The 23195-nt window shown below is 42.9% G+C and overlaps 1 protein-coding gene across 9 annotated transcripts; it reads left to right on the top strand.

Annotated features, from left to right (window-relative positions):
• The first annotated feature begins 1271 nt into the window (after window positions 1–1271).
• Window positions 1272–22969, top strand: mink1 (misshapen-like kinase 1). 9 transcript variants are annotated; one of them, XM_052046947.1, is made up of 32 exons: window positions 1272–2464; window positions 6841–6906; window positions 7261–7443; window positions 7513–7623; window positions 8460–8550; window positions 9000–9130; window positions 9206–9260; window positions 10326–10404; window positions 10911–11086; window positions 11178–11247; window positions 11416–11626; window positions 12503–12610; window positions 13133–13219; window positions 13710–13739; window positions 14011–14187; window positions 14269–14439; window positions 14645–14911; window positions 15085–15164; window positions 15233–15336; window positions 15430–15521; window positions 15737–15760; window positions 16031–16182; window positions 16255–16372; window positions 17089–17205; window positions 17592–17703; window positions 17846–17995; window positions 18670–18813; window positions 19628–19762; window positions 19879–19979; window positions 20065–20452; window positions 20608–20747; window positions 20981–22969. In XM_052046947.1, the coding sequence occupies exons 1-32, from the start codon at window positions 2408–2410 to the stop codon at window positions 21062–21064; spliced, it is 4011 nt and encodes a 1336-aa protein (XP_051902907.1). In that variant the 5' UTR covers window positions 1272–2407; the 3' UTR covers window positions 21065–22969. The 9 variants fall into 9 exon arrangements, with proteins under 9 accessions (XP_051902907.1, XP_051902911.1, XP_051902908.1 ...); XM_052046951.1 differs by having other exon boundaries at window positions 14753–14911; XM_052046950.1 differs by lacking the exon at window positions 13710–13739 and having other exon boundaries at window positions 1273–2464; window positions 20065–20214; window positions 20293–20452.
• Window positions 22970–23195: the final 226 nt, after the last annotated feature.

The raw sequence follows: 23195 nt of genomic DNA on the forward strand, positions 1-23195 counted from the left end.
TCTACAATGATTATTTTATTGCACTAACCAAAACTTTTCACTACCAGATTTCACAAATGTATTATCGTGCTTTTCTCATCATATTTTTTTGATTGTACATCTCGGTGTTGGTTATTCCTGCCTAATGATTTGTGTCACTCATGCTCAGGGTCCAGTATACTGTATACAATACACACACACACTCAACTCATCTCAACAGTATTTAAGAGCACTTTCAAACAGCCATCGCTGCATACAAAGTGCTGTACATGGAGCAATTTAACATATACAATAAACAGCAACACACACACACAGGCCTGATTTAATTGGTGACACCAAGGGAGGCAAAGTTGAGCAAATGCAACAGAAAAATGGGTGATGCTTTGAAAGCTGAATAAAATTTCTCTGTACTTGTGTTTGAAACTAATTGTGTTTTTTACCCAGTGATTCCCAGCCACTGTTAAGATAGGTGCGTCGTGATAGTTCATCAGGTGAAAATTGTTTATTTACAGTTAAAAAATTATTTTTAAAAATCGACTGATCTATCCTATCCGTGCCTGTGACGTATAGTGACAGGCAGAGCAATTTAATACGGTTCCACTACTTCCATCACTGTTTCAGCATTGGATTTACTTATTTTTGTTGTTGACATTTTAGTTTTGTGGTGTGCCATATATTTTTTAAATATAATAAATGCGTCTTCGCTCGATAAAAGTTGGGAATACTGCTCAAATGCAATGATTACCAGGGTTACAGTCGTTTAGGATTTTTCATTCTCGTTATTTTTTTTCTAGTTTTGTTTATTAACTTGACTCATGTTTAATTGGATGTGAGAGCAGGTTTCGTTTTCATGAAGTATCATAAGCTTAGTGGTTACAAGCTAGCCTGCCATCAGCTGTACCATGCGATATTGTCCAATTTCATTTAATTGGTCAAACTATTTTACGATTTATGCATATCAAGCTGTTAATATTTGCTCCTCTATCTTTTCCAGCGACAGGTAGTGACAGACAGATCAAGTAAATGCTTTGCAGTTGGCAGAAGGTACATCAGTGATCCGTGTAAAAAAAAAGGGTATTTCTTTTATTTTGGTGATGTGCTGTGATTTATTATTTTTAAATATGGGCCTTAGCGTGATAAGATTGAGAAACATCGAAAAAGTCATCCAACCGTAGAGAAATATGACCATGTGTTATGGTGACGTCACGTTGCACTGCGCTCGTTTGTTCCTGGTAGCTTACCGTAGCCACCCACAGAGACGCAAACACTTGAAGAGTTTCGTCCTCAGCCAATCATCGACACAATCTCACAAATGCCCAGGCAGAACTGTACGTACCGAGACTCGGCGTGGGAGGAGGCGCTTGGAAGCGAAACATGGCGAAATAATAACAAGTTTGCCCGTCTGACGGTGTTTTGAGGTTGCGTACGACATACCGCAGTGTTGGATTTGGCAGTACCGAGTGGTCCAGTCTGGATGGTGGAGACGAAGGCGACGCCCAACTTTAAACAGTCGAGGGCCCGGTCTAGATTGAGTGTTGCGGGGGCTGGTCCAGAACACACCGCCCGCCTGCTAGTCTGTGTTTTTCCGGAAAGGTTGGCATCGCTGGGCGCGACTGTCAACACAGAAAATGAAAGAAGGAAAGTTTATTACAGAAAAGACTGTTTAGCCTACTGTCTTAGCCGCATTAGCTAAAGTCAAAGATTTGATCGCACCCACCTGTCTCCTCCGAGCGACAATTTTTGGATATTTCGGAAGTTTAACAATCGCAAACGCATTGAGAGACATTTGCAACAATACCCTCGGGAATTTTTTACTTAAGGGTAATGCTGACAATTTGATAAGCGGCTGTGGTGCGGTGCTGACAGACTCGGGCGCCATCACATCGTTGCGTTCGTAAAATAAAAACGCTGCGTATTTTGCCTTTTTATTTTTCGTTATAATTCGTCATCAAGAACAATACAGTGGTGCCATTTTTTTCCTCTACCGGCGAAATGCCTCCCAGGACAACGCTCCTGATATGTCCGTAAGATTCGAAGACGTTTTGATAAAATGAACGCAGCAAGGTGTTCGACAGTGGGGGTGCATTGCTTGGAAAAGGTGGTCGTTCTTCGAAGAGCGCCTATGGCCGTTTTACAGTAAAAGTTTATATATGTCGTTACGTTGGCCGTGGCTTAGCTCGACGTGAACTATTATTTTATTTGACAAGACGACGTTCCGAGGTGTCGCCGAGAGTTGCCTCGAGCTAGCCGGCTACGTGCTCTAAACTGCGATGTGTTCGATCCTTTGAGCGCTGCAACGATTTCAGCAAACTGGACTGCCAATTGCGGACAATTAACATCACCAAAGGTGCCATCTTCACACCCTCTAAGTGCTCCTTGGGAAAAATCTGACTAACTTGTCAAGCTAACGTTGCAAGTTTGGCCAGCCATGTCTGAAAACGCCCCCACGCGAAGCCTGGATGACATCGACCTGGCAGCTCTGAGGGTGAGTACACCAGTACTGGACTGTTAGCGTTTATAGACTCCTGCTGCACTATATCCATGATCGAGGTCATTGCAGAGCACAACGTTCAAGTGTGTAAGGAACTGCTGATTTATGGTACAAGCGCGACCCATACACACCTACGCATCAAAGTTGAGGCTAGCATCACCTTATGTCTGGCCTGGTGCTTTTTAGTTGCAACAGGCGACTGCAGCGTTGCCTAAAACTATTGACTCGGGGCATGCAGATTGCGTATGCTCTGTCGACTAGTGTTTACAACTTTTATTGCGATAAAGTTCACATTTTACATTCGAAAAAAATATCGCAGCGCACCAGCAAACAAAAATGTCAAGAATAGTATACATACTTAAGGAATTTTTGCATAGGTATGTTGCAGAGTGTTCCAGGAGGGTTGTTGTTGCTTGTAGTGAATAAAATACCAAAGACATCAACGACTAGTCAGCCTCAGATCGATTGGAATCACATTAGTGTCAACTTAAAAAAACAACAACTGAAGTCTTGCAAGCATTGGTATCATCAAAACGAACTATAACAGTCCCACGCTGAGAGAATCATGCATTGCCACACATTGCATTTCACGCTGTCATTCTGCAAAAAAAGGCTTTGTTTTGAAATGCACAATCACTTAGCCATTTCGCAGTTTATTATGGTAGCTGATGCTCATATTTGCATGCCAAAGATAGCAATTACTTGAGAGTTTATTATACATGCAATTAGGTTGCTGTGATGTAATTCTCAAGTGGGCATATTTGCATTGTATCTGGGGATTTCAGTATTGTGCTTTACTGTAATGTAATAACCAGCAAATTAGTCATGACACACACATAGTATTCAAATTATCAGTGCACACTATTACCTACAGTGTCTTGTTCTCTGTCTTCTTAAATTTCCATTACAACTCATAATTTAAATGATTAAATGAACGGCATTAGAGCTCAGACTCGCACCCAAAATCCGCCTTCTCTATTTGTTTACTGTTTAATCAGCGAGTCCCAATTCAACTTGAATGGGTTTCCAACTTTTCTGTGGCTGATAAATACATCGGCTTTATCTGAGCCGTGCTATCCAAAGCCCTTTATCAATATCCAAAGCCCTTTATTAATTTTTTGATAATATATGAGAGTGTGTACTGTCACGCAAACGCAGCCATATCAACCCATGGAAATGTTTTCCTTTTTAGTTTAAAATAACTTATTTCAGCCTCCAGGATCCTTTGTACACAGGCCTACGGTAGAACTGCGGGACTTCTTTTGGACCAAATCCATCCGCTTGCATTCTACCAGCTACGAGCGAGCACTAATCTAACTTGGGTATATTCGTATTTTGTCTTCCTTGCTTGGACAGGGTCAGATGCCATCAGCGAGTGAACAAAAGTGTTGATACACTAACTTGCTGAACTTTATCGACTGACTGCTTAACAGTTGAATTTAATGCTCCAGTGCACTTTTACACATGACATGCACTGCCAATCGTAGCAACTCGGAGACAAATAACAATGTAGACTACACACCAGTTAGCCTTATTGTTTTGGCTGACTGGAATCAAAACATTGTGATTCAGCATTTGTTTTTAACAGCACATTTGCGTCTCTATTCCAGTCACCACTGATCCTTGTACTCCAATCAAAGCGTTCATGTATTAAATCAGTTTTCCTCAGTTCTGTACTAGTTGGTGGCAGCTGTCTCAAAGGATATGCTGCATCTGTTACAGTTCGTGTGAAGCTGCACTTTTGTGATTTGGGTCAGCCACAATATTTTTGGGAAGCACACTACAGAAGGAGCAACAGTGACTCCTAAATTAAAAAAATATTTTGTTCTTTTTCACATGCTGGCCAAAATATGCTGCCACAACATCCAGCATGTATGTTAAACATGTGACTATGTGAAATACCTACTCAGGTTCGTAATACTTCTTGAAGTGGGAAATGCGAGGGGGAAATGAATAATCGGACATAATTGTGTGTAACTTTTTTGATTGCAGTATCCAAAATGGTGCGAGCTGTTAGTGAGCTCTGGCTGTTAGCTAGCGAATCGCTGCATGAAATTGAAAGAGACAATGAGAGTATACAAAAGCCACGAAAATGTCCTTATGAGCACATTAAGCTCAGCAAAACGTTACTATTTACTGAGACTTCATCCTGCTTGATTATGAGTGTGATGACCATTGTTCTGGATATGTGTGCATTTTATTTCATGAAACCTTGACTGTGGATCTTATGGCAAAGAATGTGTGTGCACACATGACTGGCCTCTTTTCATTGAGATGTTATCACCCCGGCCACCCCCCTGAATCCATTCCGGCTCCGGCCCTGAATATGTTCAACATCGCAACGAGTGATGTCGTTTGTCATGATTTGAGTCAGCAGACTTGTAGCTCGCACCTTCGGAGAGCCATCGGATTTAACGCTTCTCTGCATTTTTGCAGTCATTGCCTACCATTTGTTTGGCAGTGTCTGTGCTTCCAGCGCTGCTCCTTGAGCAGAACTGTACCCCTCCTCTTCTATCACTCCATTCCTCTCATCCTACTCTCTGTGCTGGACGTGGGTGACTGGCGCCTCTGCCTTCGCCCACCCACACAGTCATTACATTATTTTCCTCCTTCCTCTATGTGTCTCTCTCCTCTACCTAGTATGGTTCCACTTCTTCAGTCGGCATTGTACCTACCATACTTTCATCAGTCAGGAATGTTTGTTGGAGTTATACATCCTGCTATCTGTCAAATATGCATCTTATTTTTCCCAGGACTGTTTCCTCTCTCAGGAGAAATTTCTCTCTGTGTTGTTGGAAGCAGAAACACCGCCATTGGAAATGCACGAAAGCCGGAAGGGTCATGCATTACGTTCTAAACCCAAAGCAGCAGTCTCACCACCCACACATCTTCGCGCCATATTGAAATAACATAAAAGCGAATCTGCTTGTCACTTCTCCTCCGTCTCCCTCGGGAGAGAGTTGCGCATTGAAATCGGAATGGGATACTAATTTGTGGCGCGTAAATTTGTCGGCATCGAAACTTTAAATGAACAAATCAAGAAAATCACCAATGGCAACGTCCGTCTCAGCATCCACATTGTTGCCCGCTATTTAAAGCTTGTGTGAAGCGATCAAGTTTGTCAGTGGGTTGGCAAGGAAATTGCAATCAAATGATTTCGATGTAAATGAAATGCGCTGTGAATTTCAAGACCGTTACTGATGTATAAAATAACAGTTGCTGATGCCGATTTAGGCTTTTTTGCGTTCAAAGGGAGAAACATTTGTTTTACGGTTAGAAGTGAATCTCAGCTTGTTAGGCTTAAGACGTTGTGATGTAAACGGTCATCTGATTAAAAGTAGCGAAAAATATTCCACAGGTGGTGAATTGTTTCTACAACGGCTGACCGTGATAGATTATTTGAAATGGTCATTTTCTTAAAAAAAAGAAAAAAGAAATACACAAAACAAGTTGCTGTTTTGTCACATGGAAGGTACAAAACTCACGGTATGCTCTACAATACTGCGGACGAATCATTTTGAAGAAGACAAATTACATGTTTGTTCACAATTTCAAATGTCTAGCTTAATGTTTTAAAATTAGTCTGACCTACCAAGCATAACAAACCATGAAAAGTTTAATCGCATCTAATATCCACTCTGGTATTGACTTGAATCACCCCTTTAAGCGACAAGCAACAAATGTTAGCAACCTTTTATAATTGGGGACATCTCGAGACTCTCGGATTCTCTTCAGAGAAAGGGACTTTCATGCTTCTGCATCCACCATTTAAATGAATGTAGCTTGTGCAAAGTTATTTTCCCATTGGCCGTTTTAACACCAACCTTTTACATAATACAGACGATTCAAAACATTCTATATTGCTCGCCGACTCATTTACGGAAATAGGCAGATGACAAAAGATGTTCTTGGTTGTTTAATTTCACAGTCAATGATAAGGAAAGCTCTCCGGAGACTCAACTCGATGTATACAAGCAAGTATAAATCAAATTTTCCATAGGATGCCACATTTAATGAACCAGCCACACTAAAATTAAATGCAAAGTAATAATAAAGGAATTATGTATTCTCGTTGATCAATAGAATTGTGGAGAGCTGGTTTGAATTTGTGACTGTAATGGTTCCGTGATGTTTTTGTGCAGGTGCTGCTTTGTGCTCACAAGAGTGAAGCCATATTTCGCAGTCATGATTGAGACGCATCCAATCAGGGACTCCTGTATCTGATGCTATAATGATGTCACTACATTGTCGACAAATCTTACATGCAACAAATTTGAATTTGTTTACGCTGATGTCACTCCAAACATGTCTCTGTGTCTTAATATTTCTGCAAGCTGTGTGACCTGTGAATGTTTTTGTGCATTCCACAGGATCCTGCAGGAATTTTCGAGCTGGTTGAGGTGGTCGGCAATGGGACATATGGGCAGGTATACAAGGTGAGGGCTCATGTAGAAATATTTTTTTGTGAGAGGTGACGAGCACAATAAATCAAGTTCATGGTGTTGGGGGGGGGGGGGGGGGGTGTCATACATGGTGAACGCCTGAGAAATCAATTCCCATTCTGGCTCCCAGCATGCATGAATGTTTGAGTTTCAGTTTCTTGTATTCTGCGTCTGTAAAATGTAAGCCCCTCATTGTGAAATGTAAAATTGGCTTTGGCAGTGAGCGATGACACAGCTGCTGATAAAGCAGAATTATTTCCACGGTGATTATTTACACTTAATTGGCTATGTCTTGCAAAAAAAATGCAATGTTTGAAATGTAATATCTCATTGTGTTGTACAAATCAGGGCCGCCATGTTAAGACAGGCCAGCTCGCGGCCATCAAGGTGATGGATGTTACAGAAGAGGAAGAGGAGGAGATCAAAGCTGAAATCAACATGCTGAAAAAATACAGTCACCACCGCAACATTGCCACATATTACGGTGCCTTCGTCAAGAAGAGCCCACCAGGACACGATGACCAGCTTTGGGTCTGTTGTTTATTATTTGCACGAGGTTGTGATTGGCGCGCGCTAAAAAATGTTTGTGTATATCAACAGTTGGTGATGGAGTTCTGCGGGGCCGGCTCGGTGACTGATTTGGTGAAAAACACAAAGGGCAGCTCTCTGAAGGAGGACTGGATAGCGTACATCTGCAGGGAAATCCTAAGGGTGAGAAATAACGATCACGCCAGTCGAGCCGCCGCAAACAGGTGGCTACGCTCTGCACCATCGTTTGACTGCTTTATCTCTTGGAGTGGGAATCACAGACCGACCTGCAGTGAAATATTGTTTAATATACACACACTCACGTATACCAAGGCGTAACAACTTTATTCGACCACCTGTCACTATTTGTCTTCCATCCAGCATCAGGAAGTGATTTTTTTTTTTAATTTAAAAATAGTTTTGCAGACTTCATTTTTAGTGAGCTGTCAACATTTTACCATTGTAATATACTGTATTTTCTACTCTATAAGGCACATCTAAAAGCATTAAATTTTCTCAAAAGGTGATGATGAGGCTTATAATCCGGTGCGCTTTATGTATGGATCAATATTTAGATTTCTTGGACGTAGTATTTTAAATGTTCTCTCAAGCACTTTGTTTACAGCTCCAGCGGTTGTGAAAGCTCCATATAAATAAAGCTGTATTGTATTGTATTCCCTTTAGCGTAGGTCCATTTAGTGGAGGCATAAGGCAACTACAGTTTATATGCGGTTGAATGAATGCCTTATAATGCGCCGTATATATGAAAATAGCTTTAAAATAGGCCATTCACTGAGGGTGCGCCTTATAGTGTGGAAAATACGGTAATTAAGGATAAGCATTTTGGAGAATGAATGAATGTCCTTATAGTTGCAGGGAAAAAAAAATTACCATCACTATAAATGCAAATAAACTGCATTTGGAGTACAAGGATAAAAAAAAGCAGTAGAATTTTGAAGTGTTTAAATGCATTACTTTGTTGTACCAATATTTTGTCCTATTTATTTCTCTGTGTCCAGGGCCTTTCCCACCTTCATGCCCATAAAGTCATCCACCGAGATATCAAGGGCCAGAATGTTCTTCTCACAGAGAACGCAGAGGTGAAACTTGGTACGCTTGAAAGTGCTTCGCCGATGTATTCAGCATCTCCCAAATAACCATTTCAGTTTAAAAAAGAATGGCATATATTTTTTTCTGTGAAAGTTTTTGCATATTTCTAGCTTTGGGTCCAAACCTCGCATTTCCAAAACCATCACTTTCGAGAAAACCTAACAACCAGCATGTTTGTTGAGCCATCAACATTGTCAAGGACAGTAATCCATTTTTCAATACATAATCTTGTAACGTGGAAATATTTCAAAATGATCTTCTCCATTTCATCATTCATAATAAAATGCCCCCATATTCTTGAAGTCAATAAACATATTTGTGAATGTTAAAAAATATTTAGTGACTCTAAATTGTATTGGCTCATTCGGAAAATGAAGAAAAACAGCACTGCTTAATCATTTGCAACTGAACTGAGTATATGCTCAATATGTTTCACCTCCTGTGTCCAGTTGATTTTGGAGTTAGTGCTCAGTTGGACAGGACTGTGGGGCGTCGAAACACCTTCATTGGTACGCCTTACTGGATGGCGCCGGAAGTCATTGCCTGCGATGAGAACCCTGACTCGACTTACGACTACAGGGTAACAACAGCTCTGTAGTGTTTTTATGAGGATTTGAAAGCCACAGGCTGAAGTGTCATCCTGGTTCTTTTCCAGAGTGATATCTGGTCCTTGGGAATCACAGCCATTGAAATGGCCGAAGGAGCCCCACGTAAGTCAAAGTTATTGATTAATTGGCGCACATTCACACTTCACCTATGTGGTTGAATCACGAGGAGATCCGTCGGCTCACTCTGGAAGCCCTCCATGAATGAGTCTTGCATATGCAGTTTTGTTGGTCTTCAGCTGGACAGCTGACTCACCATAATCAAGCAAGTGCAGTCGTGAGCTGGCACGGCGCCTGTGGAGGCTGATTGCACGGATCTATCCGGTCTGCTTTGCGGGGAGTGCTTACTTGTACAATTAATCACAGATTCGTTTCAAATTTGTTCACGTCCAACCGTGTTCAGGGTAAGAGTTGAAAGCCGTAGCTTTCAAGGGCACAGCGATGAAGGGCGAATAGACGTCGCCTGTCTCTTTGTGCACGGAGGCATCTACAGTATCTTGCACAAACTACTGTCCAATTTTTAATTGGTTTGTGGGAATTTTATCATGTAAGAATCTTGTACAGCCTCTCGCTGTCCATACGGTTGCCTTCAAGTACTTTGTTGGGTGTATGGAATCTCAAATATTTAAATGCACAGTATAACAAAAACGGCGTGTCATCTGACATCAACGCTTATTGTGCTTAAACCCAGTCCTGTGTACTACAGTATTAGCAGCCCACATCCCTGAGCTTTGATGTGGCCCATTTAATTACGTAATTGAATGCTTCCTTTCGTGTTGAGCTCTTGCCATCGTGCAGCAAGTGTTTTTCCAATAGGCAGCCTCACAATAGCTTCTACATTCAGTACGGTGAAACTCTAAAGCTAACCAGTCAGGTTTAGCAACCTACCTACGCTGGGAACAGCATGACTCATGGCCCTTGCTCTTAGATTCCAGTATAACAATAAGCCCGAGGCTTTGGGAAACATTGGAGAACGCCAGCTGTGTCTATGTTTGAGGATACAAAGACTCGTTGCATTGATTGCTGGTATTATTTTTTTAAGTCGCTGTACGCTGGAAAATGTGACATTGTCTAGCATGGCAAATCAAATTGATTTATGGATAATTGATGATGGTTTGGGGGTTATGTAATAGTAGATCCCAACTAAACGTTGTCGTTTGTTCCCTGTAGCACTGTGTGACATGCATCCAATGAGAGCGCTCTTCCTGATTCCCAGGAATCCCCCTCCTAAACTTAAATCAAAAAAGTGGTGAGTGAAATGCTCTTGTTTCCATTTTTAAGTCAGTATATTGGACCAGACACCAGGGAAAATGAAAAAAAAAGTTGTCTAGAAATCGGTATCAAGGAAACACTATTCTCAGATTTTTTAAAATATGCATAAAAAAAATACTGATTGATTATTAAGAGCAAAATTCTTAGTATGGTATGTAATAATTCGGTGAGCTTCATGGTTTTTAAAATGGTAGGTATGTAAGTGTAAAATGCCTTGTTGCTTCATGCTAATCAATCTGTGGAATGTTTCTGCCTTAAAAAAAACAACATCCTGCATGGTCTAAATTTAACAAATTTTTATTAAGCTTTTTTATTTATTTATTTATTTTAATCTTGTTTTGATTCCAAGCCCCTCTCCAAAAGGACCACATTAACAAGATTTACTATGCTAGATGATTGGTGCATTTGTGCTCTGGGCATGAACTAGGCAGCTGGCAATGGATCCAAACCTCTTAGCTCTCACAAACTCCCCCTTTCTCCCAGGTCCAAGAAATTTATCGACTTTATTGAGGCCTGCCTTGTGAAGACGTATCCCAGCCGACCATCCACGGAGCAGCTGCTCAAGCACTCCTTTATCAGGGACCAGCCTACTGAGCGCCAGGTCCGGATTCAACTGAAGGACCACATTGACCGTACGCGCAAAAAACGGGGAGAGAAAGGTCAGTTAATAAAATGGGGAACTGCAGAGGTGACCCGACCGTCATAGTGACAGTCTTGCTTCATTGAGCCTTTTCCTCATTTTCATCACAGAGGAGACAGAGTACGAGTACAGCGGTAGTGATGAAGATGATGAAAATCGAAGCGACGACAGAGAGTCAAGGTATGCTGTGTGATTTTGGTGTGGGCATTTGAAGAATTGCTGAACATTGTTCTTATGCAAGATCACTCGCATAAGAACTTTCGATCCATCTTGGTTCAATATTATTCCATCCGTGCAAAAAAAAAAACCTAAAATTGTCTCATTCACGCATTCGTACTCGATCACCAGCTCAATCCTCAATGTGCCGGGAGAGTCCACCCTGCGTCGGGACTTCCAGCGTCTCCAACAGGAGAACAAGGAGCGGTCGGAGGCTCACAAGAGGCAGCAGGCCCAGTTGGCCGCTCAGCGCAGAGACCCCGAGGAGCACAAAAGGCAACTGCTGCATGACAGACAGAAACGCATTGAGGAACAAAAAGAGCAGCGTCGACGACTGGAAGAGGTAATGTCAAGTCTGTTTGATTGACATCGCGCCAATTCCCAGCAATGGTTATTTGAAGACACTGTCATATCGTAGAGCAGGTCTGGGACCGCGGCCCTCATAACAAAGCATCAAGTGTTGCCTGACTTTTTGCTGCTGTGTCTAATGAAAGTCTGCCAGCTAAATGCTAACCTTGCTAACAACTAGGATGCAAATGTTATGCCACTATCATTATGCAGTTTGATAATGAGCACTGTACTTAAATCGATGAAAATTGATTATACATAAAAATAAACATTTTTGACCAACATTTTTTTAAAGACAAACACCTCTTAAAGAGAAAATGTAAATGTACTGACTCCAAAGTTCAATACAACTGAACAGTACTTAGGCAGTAATTCTTTCACATACCATGAGAGGGAGCCTGCTTACACCAAGTGGTATTGGTATCACACTTTTAGTTACTGAAATTTGAAAGGGACTTCCTCATTCTTAAATTTGGTAACTGTCACCAACAGGATTTGACCACGTTATAAATGAACATATTATGAAGACTGGTAAAAGCAATTCTGTAGGGGCAAACTCATTCTATGAACCTCTAAAGATTCTGGCTACTGGGTTCATATTCAATTGCCAGCAATAAATTTGGCTGCATTTAATTTCCCTCAAGTCAAAAAGAAATCGTTTTTCAGGTTTCTAAGATGATGAATGCTGTGAATGTCCTCGCTTGTTCTATCTGCATCGGAATAGTTGACTGTATTCTGTTTTACGTTCCCTTTAGTGCCTTCCCCAACTCTGCGCCAAAATGTAGGCGGGTTTACTCATAAGCAAGCTACCCGTTATAAATTCTCCCGTGCAAACGTTGCCCCTGTCTCTTGTCACCCCTGTCTCTCCCAGCAACAGAGAAAGGAGAGAGAGATGGTGAGGCAGCAAGAAAAAGGTCCCCATCGGAGACTCGACGATATGAGACGGGAGGAAGATAGAAGGTTGGCTGAAAGAGAGCAGGTAACCAACCACGGGGACGACCGCCACAGTCGGCCAATCGGGGCCAAGTGTGGGCGTGTCCAACAGCAACACTGTGCAAGTGGTGAAATTCCATGAGTAGGTTGCCATAGCAGCAAGGGTTCAAATTAGTGTGTTTATTCAGAGATGAGTTTTCTGTGGGTGAGCTCTGTCTGTTTCTTTTTTTTTTCCGTTTCCTGTCTGAAATTGTCTGGTATCAAATCACAATCACAAGCATGGCACGCTTATTTTATGTTATTGTGTGACTGACATTGATCAAGTTCTCTCGACGCTGATCACATATTTAATGTTTCCTTTGATTTTTCTCGATTGAATTCCCAAACAGTAATAGTGCTCATTTTGTATTTGTTAAAATTGTTGACTTTTGCCAGTGCACCTTGTGGTTCCTGCAGTTTACTGTATTACATAACTCTTCTATGATTGCGTCCTCTCCCCCGCCTCTCACATATTTGATTTCTCCACCTTTATTCCTGTCCCCCCCCCGGCCTCTCATCCTTTCCTCAGGAGTTTATAAGACATAAATTAGAAGAAGAGCAGCGGCAGCTAGAAATCCTTCAGCAGCAGCTGCTTCAGGAGCAGGCACTGCTTATGGTAAATAGCCCTCACTATTGGGTTAACATGTTTGGGTCTCTACCCACTGATACTTTTCAATGTCACAAATCGATGACACCCTCACTTGGAAACCTCGGTAGGTTCACATAAATAAAAGCTTACACTTGCTTACGTACAATTATAAAGATTGTTAAAGAAGCACCACTTAGTGTAGTGTCTGAATATTAATGTTGTAAATGCTGAATTTTCCTTCAGCTATTGAATTAAAAGTGCATGCCTGTCAAATTACTGCTTTCTCACAATGAACTAGGACCCTATGAGGCAGTCGAGTTTTAATCTTATGTTGTGTTCTCACACAATCAAATACCAAGAAGGCCGTTTCGCAGATTGTTAAAATATCTAAACTTAAATTCTTCTAACCAGTCCTCCAAGTATTCATACATTCAGGATGACTATCAATGTGAGGATACTTGGCAAGTGCCTCCTTGGTGAATTTATTCTCATTCCTTCAGCATTTCTTGTCTTGCAGAAACGAGCATCAAACATCTCAGTGACGCACGTGAGCTTATAACTTATAATTAAAAAAAAAAAGTTCACTGACTCGCAGTTGCACTCTGTTTATAGTACCACTTGAAATGTGAAGCCAAATATTGTTTTTTTTTCGTCACCTACCAGAAGATACCAGCATACATACAGGATGCTAAAATAAAAGTCGGGGTATGGTTAGCTAAAAACGTGAAACCTCTGCCAGTCAGTGAAATGAGTTGCCGCTGCTTCTTTGCTTAGCGGTCTCGTCTGCGTGCTGACCAACAGTGAATTTCTTTGCTTAGGAGTATAAGCGGAAGCAGCTGGAGGAGCAGCGTCAGTCCGAGCGGCTGCAGAGGCAGCTTCAACAGGAGCACGCTTACTTGGTGTCTCTGCAGCAACAGCAACAGGAAAAGAAGCCCCAACTCTACCACTATAACAAGAACCTGGAGCCCAACAACAAACCCACGTGGGCCCGTGAGGTAGAACCACTCAAAAGGACATATGCCCCAAACCCGCCGTATAACGCTGACCTCACTCTTCGCTCTCATTTTTTGCACCAGGTGGAGGAGCGAAGTAAGCTCAACAGACAGGGCTCTCCAAAGATTTGTACCACTGTCTCTGACACCGCCATCCAGTCACGCTCAGACTCAATCAGTCAGTCCGCAGGGGCCCAGTCTGCTCAGACCCCCCCGATGCAGAGACCTGTTGAACCTCAAGGAGGACAGAGCAAGGTTGGTGATTGCAATCGCTTACAAATCTGGCATGAAGACATCTTTCTTCATCTTTTCTGGAACTACTTGACACCGTACCGCTTCACCTGATGCCTTTTAACGCCAACCTTTTCCTTCTTTCTTCTAATCCTTGGCCTTTTAACTGGGATTGCGCTCATTTCTGGGTCTGCGCCATCATCCTGTGCTCCCCCCTGCCACCCTAAAGTTCCAGATGGCTCACTTGGTTCCACTAAAGCCTTACGCTGCCCCTGTCCCACGCTCCCAGTCTCTCTGCGACCAGCCTACTAAGACCATGTCCGCATTCCCTACCCAGGACCCCTCCCTCATCCCCACTCCCCGACCCATCCACACCAGAGAGCTTGTGCGTCAGAACTCAGACCCCACGTCTGAGACCCCTGCACCACAGGCACACCAAATTAGAGAGGACCGTGGGCCCTGGATCCGCTTGCCAGATGTGGAACTCCCACCCAAGGTGAGATGGAATGAATGACTCCAGTCCCTGTGGACTCCATTTCGCAAAGTTACCAAGACCCAACATCACAAAGAAGACTGTAATGCGGCGTTGTATTTTGGTTAAGGGACGGTCAAGTCAATTATTTCTCTGTAATATAATTTGCAATGCACTAAAGGAATCTCAACTCTCAGATTCCCCAGAGAACAGCATCCATCGCCACAGCTCTCAACACCAACCTGACCTCCGGCATTAGGCATCCAGTGAGAGCCAGGTACCTTTCACACTTGAATGAAACATTCCAACTCATTCAAATTGTCCAACTGAATATTTTTGGTGCAGTAATCCAGATCTAAGCCGAAACGATCGCTGGGAGAGAGCCGACAGCATTGGCATCATATCTAATCTGCCACAGACGGGCTCGTTGGAGAGGCATCGCATCCTCAGTGAGTCCCTCGTTTCTGAAAGATTATCTGTGCTCGATGTTTGATCCAAAACGTCATTTCGTCATAACTAACACGACCCGCTATTATTTTCAGGTTCCTCCAAAATGGAGTCACCCGTTCTATCTCATGATAGTCGTCAGAAGCCGGGGGAGTCTCGCACCTCTTCTCGCCCGGGGCGCCCTGCTGTAAGTGATCCACTACCTTTAACGCGGGTGCTATAATAGCGGAATGGTCGCCAGCAAAATAATATGACGCATGTCTTCGGTTTGATCACCTTTGCCCTGCATATTATTAACCTTTACATGGATATTTTCTCCTAACCTAAACGTTCCTTTTTGACTTGTTCCCCCATCATGCGGTCCCTCTTCCTAAATCCGTGTTGACATTATCTCCATTGTAGAGTTACAAGAGAGCAATAGGAGAGGTCAGTACGGAGTGTGCATGGATGTGTCCTGTGCTCATTCATCTGCATTCACTTGGAGAAAATTTACAAAGATTATGTTGCATGTTTGGTCATACACACAAAGGAAGTTTTGATGCGTTTGGCTCTTCTTACTCTGAACAGTTTTAAAAAAATGAAATAAAGGCTGTGCACGTCATCATAAAATATCATCAGGTGGTCTTCATTTTATGTTAGCATTTGTATATTACTCATGTTTTGTATCATACAAATTAACGATGTTGTACATGGCAGGATCACGGCCTCTTTGCCAAAGAGCGTGCTGAGGAACAGCCGAGGCCCCCGGTCAAAGCCAACGATTACTCCTCCTCTTCGGAGAGTAGTGAGAGTAGTGAGGAGAGCGAAAACGGAGAGGGAGTAGAAGAGGAGGAAAGTCCCACGGATCGGTAATATTGTCATCACACTGGCAACTTGGGCTGAATAGGGGGCGGCGGGAAAAACAAAACATTTGATTCCAGTCACAGGGACGCAGACACCGATTCAGTCAACACCATGGTGGTTCATGAAGACGAGGGCGAGGAGGCAGAAGGAGAGCAAGCTGGAGGTTATGGAGATCAGACCATGTTGGTGCAAAGGGTGAGCCATTTGTATGTGGAATGAAGCTGAAAATGTACCGCCAGCTAAATGAAATGCTCATTGGAATTCACATCAAATACTATTCTAGCTAGCAAAAGACGTATGATCACCTGCGCATTTGATGTAAATATAAAACCTGTTAATATAGAATAAGGTCAACAGAAACCACGGCCGCTTGTAACAAAATAAAATGTATTGCACAGCATCCACCATGTGAGCTACCTCAAAGCTGAGAAGGTTGCCCAAATTAATATACCGGAACAAATATCAGGGGGGAAACATAGCACATAAAAACATACAAGTGTACCGTATGCTATGTGAATCTGGCTCGTATTTGTTTTGCAAAGGAGAGAGCAATATGCTTCTACCACCAAAAAGGTTAACGCTGCCCGTGCTAATTGCTTTCTACCATGCATACAAATAATCAATGTGAATTAAAAAAAAAAATCCAAATACCACATAAAGAATGTTTGTGGCAGAGAAATGAACATTCAAATCAGGCGACGGGCTTCACTGCACAGTTGCACGCTCCCTCAAAACTCGAACATCTGTGGCATGCGTGGCCTTTTCGTGTAGGCCGCCCCTTTTTTTAATCGTAGCATCGTGTATGTCAAACCTGTGAGGTGGTTGGATTATCTTTGCAAAGGAGAAAGGGTCCTGCTATTCCTATAAATGGTATAAGTGTCATTTTAAATTGTCATTTTTGTATCTGAAAGACCCCTGAGAAGCGCAGCCACAACGGTTACACCAACTTACCAGATGTGGTGCAGCCCTCCCACTCCCCCACTGACTCTGCTCCTCACTCCTCGCCTGGGAAGGACTCGGTGTATGATGTAAGAGTGATGCTAAGTATATCAGACATAAAGACGATTTATTATTCAGCTTTCTGGATGCGCAGCGCCGCATGTCGTTCCGCCTCTTATCGGATGTGCAAGGCTCGGATCGGAATAAGTGGTTTCGAAAGCATGGCTGTTTGCAACGTCGAATGTGTATTTTGCCCTTCAAACGAACCCCTTGAAATGCAAAAATGCAACCAGGCTGAGGTTTATTGGCAAAATACAGAGCTGCTAAATGTGATTTGAATCACCGAGTGGCACTTTCCCAGTTCTCGCAAATTTGCTTCTCAAAGAAAGCCGTCATTTTGATCCTTGGACGTTGAATTTACAGATTGCAAGTGCAAATACTTTGTAGCAATCATCTTTGCTCTCTTCTCCACCAGTATCAGTCCAGATGTTTAGTAAAGGCACCTGGCAAGTCCTCCTTCACCACCTTTGTGGATCTTGGAATGTACCAGACACCGGGAGGTACCGGGGATAACATTTCTGTTACCAGTGAGTCACAAGTTTCTTCAGTGTTTATCCAGGATGCCTTCAATTGTCGTGCAATGTCAATGATTTTAGGAATCAAGCATTGTTTGCCAAATAGTCTTCTCTTATCTCATCGAACGCTCGTCATTCGCCCCATCGTGTTTAGGCTCAAGATTTGAACAGCTGAAGATGGAGGTGAGGAAAGGTTCCATGGTGAATGTGAATCCCACCAACACACGCCCCCCTACTGACACACCTGAGATCCGAAAGTACAAGAAGAGGTTCAACTCTGAGATCTTGTGTGCAGCGCTTTGGGGTAAGGGGAGGATTCCCAAAGACAGAAAATGCCTGAATATTGACATTTGTACAGTTATGAATTATTCACGGTGAAGAGAAAATGTCAAAAAAGGTCACCATTTAAAAAACCTAAGTCGGGGGGCAAATCACAAAATGAGCGCTTTCTTTGCTCTCTGCGTCTTAGCCATCCACCACGTTTTGTGTAAATCAGCGGACTAATTTAGGAGCTCGGAAACAAACAAATACGACCAAAACTAAAACGTCTCGCGTGAATTGGAAATCTCTGGTTGCTGGTTCTGTGACACAAATATCTCTCCATGAGAGAACAAACGTGCATCTGCTTGCATTATCAAAGCATTTTTATTCAAATCTATTCAAGCTCCTTTGAACTTTTTTTCCAAAAGCGGTTTAGCATAAGGAGCATCTCTCCCGGTGATGCCTGATGAAGTGTTATCATGTTCTGATAAATACAGTATCTGTACATGATAAGAATCTGAAATTGAGGAGTTCCACAACAATTTCGAAGATATTTTCATCCTGGTTTTAGTGGTGTCATCTTGTAACTGTAAAACGTGGTGTTTAATATTCCCGTCCAAGCAATTAGTGCTCCTCGTGCATTCGGTTAGTGTTGTACTCTGACCGTCCAGAGGACATATGGTTGCTAACGACAACTGGGCAACTATGTTGCTTTAGGGGTGAACTTGTTGGTGGGGACGGAGAATGGTTTGAAGTTGCTCGACCGCAGTGGACAGGGCAAAGTTTATCCACTCATCAACTCGCGCAGGTTCCAGCAGATGGATGTTTTAGAGGGCCTTAACCTGCTCATCACCATTTCAGGTCAGTAAACTCCATTTTTTTCATTGTTAACAGTTGCCTTGATGTGATTAACCCTTGGGTCCTTCAAATGAAAAAAACCCTAAGTTACGCATTTTACAATTTTTGTAATGATGTATTTTGTGTTATACATTCTTTTTTTTTTTCTCAAACATTCAAAATGTTCAGAGGCATCCGTGCTATCCATACATATAGTTTTTATTAGTTCTTTGGGATTTTTTATTCTTTGTTTTTTGCAAAAGGAAAAAAAAAAATTTGTCTGGAGGTCCCAACCAAGCCCTACTAACAATCCTGACCGGACGTGTTCATGTATAATGCATTGGTTTGAAGCCTCCTGCAAAAAGGCAAACTCATTTGCGATCCTCTGGCGCCACCTAAAAGTTGCACAATTGGAATGACCTCAACCCAACAATGTGGCATGCATACGTCTGTCCAAGCGAAAACAAAGTGATTGACGTAAAAATCGCGTGAAATGCATGTTTACACATTAGGTTTACGATGCATTCAAAAATATTAATTATAATGGGTCTCTATGGTGCAAAATATGTAAATTGTGAAGATTACGGAATTAAAACCTTTTTTATTATTGCTGCAATGCCTGAGAATTATCAGCCGGTGACGTCATGAAATTTAGGCCATTTTAGAACCCCCCCATACGTTTCAGCTCTCTCGTGTGTTTCCGAATGCCTTTGCCTTTGATTCAAAGACATAATTTTACATTTATCGCAAGCGGTGGACTACAAGGGTTAAAAAGCAACACTGTTTATTACAATTTCCCCAAAATGTGACAATCGACAATTCTTCGGTTCCGCCGAAGGCAAGAAAAACAAGGTGCGCGTCTACTACCTGGCCTGGCTGAGGAATAAGATCCTCCATAATGACCCTGAAGTGGAAAAGAAGCAAGGCTGGACCACCGTGGGTGAGATGGAGGGCTGCGTACACTACAAAGTTGGTGAGTGACGGACTTCATATTGCTTGTGACAAATTCTCCGGGATGCAAATGGCAGGGTGAATTATTGATTGAGGGGGGAACGCGCTATCACGTGTTCTCGTGGTTGTTCCCTCTAGTGAAATATGAGAGGATCAAGTTCCTGGTGATTGCTTTGAAGAATGCCGTGGAAGTGTATGCTTGGGCGCCCAAGCCTTATCACAAATTCATGGCCTTCAAGGTAGCATGAGCAGTCGCTCGGGATCACCCGAATATTTAAGATGATTATCCTTTCCTCGTTTAATGACTTCCCTTCCCGTAACCAGTCATTTGCAGACCTGCCACACCGGCCTGTCCTTGTGGACCTGACTGTGGAGGAGGGTCAGAGGTTAAAGGTCATCTACGGTTCCTGTGCCGGCTTCCACGCCATCGACGTGGACTCTGGAAACAACTACGACATTTACATCCCGGTTCATGTGAGTTGTTCGGCTTTCGAGGAGCGCCGGCGCGGGAGATTTGAAAACCACTCGGGGATTCGCTTTGCTCCCAAACAGATCCAGAGCCACGTGACGCCGCACGCGATCGTGTTCCTGCCCAGTTCCGACGGCATGGAGATGCTTCTGTGCTACGAGGATGAGGGCGTCTACGTCAACACTTACGGACGCATCATCAAGGATGTGGTCCTGCAGTGGGGAGAAATGCCCACATCTGTTGGTACGGGATTAAGGGGGGGGGGGGGACGGACTCACCGGCTTGAACCGAAAAGTTACCACAGTGGACATCTTATCGTGTTATCAGGCTACAGGTTATCATTATTGGTGCATGAAAGGCTTAATTATGTGACGTCATTTTTTTTTTTTTTTTTGCAGCTCACATCTGCTCCAATCAGATCATGGGATGGGGAGAAAAAGCCATTGAGATCCGTTCTGTGGAGACGGGCCACCTGGACGGCGTCTTCATGCACAAGAGAGCTCAGAGGCTGAAGTTCCTCTGTGAGAGGAATGATAAGGTAAGAAATAAGAACAATGAAAATCTGTGGCGGCGGGGCGGGATGGAACAAGATACAAATATTCGTTACCGCACTGAAAAAGATTCATCAGCTATATACAATACAATACAATATGCATTCTAACCAGTTGGATTTTTTTTCTCTTGATCTTGATCTAATGTAGTTATGATAGCATGTCCAGTAGGGGTGTGCCTCTTTCCAAGAAGATAACTTGATTGTCTTTTCATCCTCAGGTGTTCTTCGCCTCAGTGCGTTCAGGCGGCAGCAGCCAGGTGTACTTCATGACCTTGAACAGGAACTGCATCATGAACTGGTGAAGGGACAGCTGCTCTGCTCTCGATGGAGCCAGAAGGATTTGGAAGTGGAAGTGCATCCAACATTCTCTGATACACACACACACAAACACGTGGGCGAGCATGCTGCTTCACTGTGGTATACACACACACACACACACACACAAACACACTAGCAGACACACTAATCAACGCCGATAAACAAATGTATTTAAAAAATGCACACGCGCTCGGATTTAAAAAGTCAAATAAGCAGTCTTTAAACGTTTTCAGATCAGCCTCATGGCCCCGATTAATAATAATTTCTGACAGAGAGTCAGCGTTGCTCTCTGATTGTTGATAGCGTTTATTTGTTTGCGCTGTCCATACGTCTGTCCTGCTTTCCCTGAGTTGGTGGATCCACGCACATTCGTAACTGCTTAGTTGATAATTGTGAAGTACTGTACATTCCTAGATGGTTTCTCTAGGGACAGAAGAAATTATTTACCACCTCTGTCTGTTAAAAGTCGGGCTGTAAATAGCGCCAATCATCCCGCAAGGTGTCTTCTGCTCTCGCCTCCCTTCATTGTGATGCCGCACGACGCGATGCAGGCACAGAAAATGCTGGCACACCCATCTGCTGTGGCTTATGTCTCCCAGTCGTTTCGGGGCTTGCGAGAATTTCACGCAGGCTTGAAGGCCTGCGTGCAAAAAGGGACATTTTTGGGCCAGCTCATCCAAAATTAGAGCGGATCTGGGAGACGTGTTTTTGCTCATGCTTCAGTTAGAAATTTGTCATAAATGCGCAGTACTCTGTGACTGACAGTACTGTGAAACATCCCACTTTCCTCCCCCCCGTCCCCCTCCTTTCAGTTGAGGCAAACCAAGCAGTCCCCTCCAACTTGTACCGAGCATTTTTTTCATAGATTTACAACAAATTTGATATTTATATGTAGTGATTCTGAATTACTGGTATTCTTGATTTTGCTCTACTGTAATTAGATTTCAATATATCCCGTTGTTGTGCTGTCTTTGTTTGAGGAGGGTGTGTTCGTATATGTGGCTGAACATGTTAAGCCCGTGTGATGATTTCACTTCAGAGGCAGTCAATCTCCTCGACTGTCAACTACCGTCGCGTGGATCTGTTTTTATGAGAAGTAGTGCACCGCGGCTAATTTTGTTCTGACCTGATAGAAATGTGTATTTTTAGAGTCGTAACGGAGACTGTGTCTCATGACGTTTGATTTCTTTATGTATACATGGCTGAAGGTCATGGTACTGTACACACTGCAATGTGGGGGGCGGGGGGGGGGGGGGGGTGAATCGTATCAGTATCGTGACACTGGTTTGCAATAGAAACACTGCAGGAGGTTTTTTGACAGCTTTAGCTCGGTCAACATGAAGCTCTCGGGTCTGATACATGCAAGGAGTTGCAACAAACATTAGCAGGGGATTTGTGAGTGTTGAAAAGGATGGAGTTGTTGCGCTGTGGCACATTGTGTGATGACGGTGAAGAGATGTTGATATATTGTCAAGCCAAAAGTGATTAGATATAAAAATCTATAAATGTATAATAGCTCGAGCAGACACTCGAGTGTGCATGTAAGCCATTGAAGTACAATCGTGTATCAAAGTTGTTTTCCCCTTTTTAGCGATTAGTTAATTATTGTTTCTTACTTATCGTTGTGTGCCATGGCCTACATTTCACACAGGACTGTTGGCATGTGCGTTTCCTGCGATTATTTTTATCAACTTGCCATGTTTACAGTTTAAGCAGTGCCTTGGAGTTGGGACGACAACGTGAGAAGATATTATAGGATGGGTTTAAGCCTCGCCCCCAGTCTCTTATTAACCGTAACAAGAGGTGTAATTTTGATGATCATTCGCCCCTTAAAGTGCGCTTAAATCATTGAAATGCATATTGACATAAGATGAGAAAACCGTTATTTGTCCCACAATGGAGAATTTTGCACCCGAACAGGAATATTCAATGACTAGTAATTCAGAAATTGGCAATAATGAAGAAATAAATGTTAATCCCATGAAAGATTTAAAAGAAAAAAAGTCCGGACTCGAGTGGGAGCCAGGATTAGAGCAAAGCCATATTTGTGAATCGTCGAGTGACATCCGCACGTAGATTGTCGCAGCAAAGATAGTCGGCGCTTACTCTCTTCAG

This window comes from Hippocampus zosterae, chromosome 16, assembly GCF_025434085.1.
Source record: "Hippocampus zosterae strain Florida chromosome 16, ASM2543408v3, whole genome shotgun sequence".
NCBI classification, from domain to species: domain Eukaryota; kingdom Metazoa; phylum Chordata; class Actinopteri; order Syngnathiformes; family Syngnathidae; genus Hippocampus; species Hippocampus zosterae.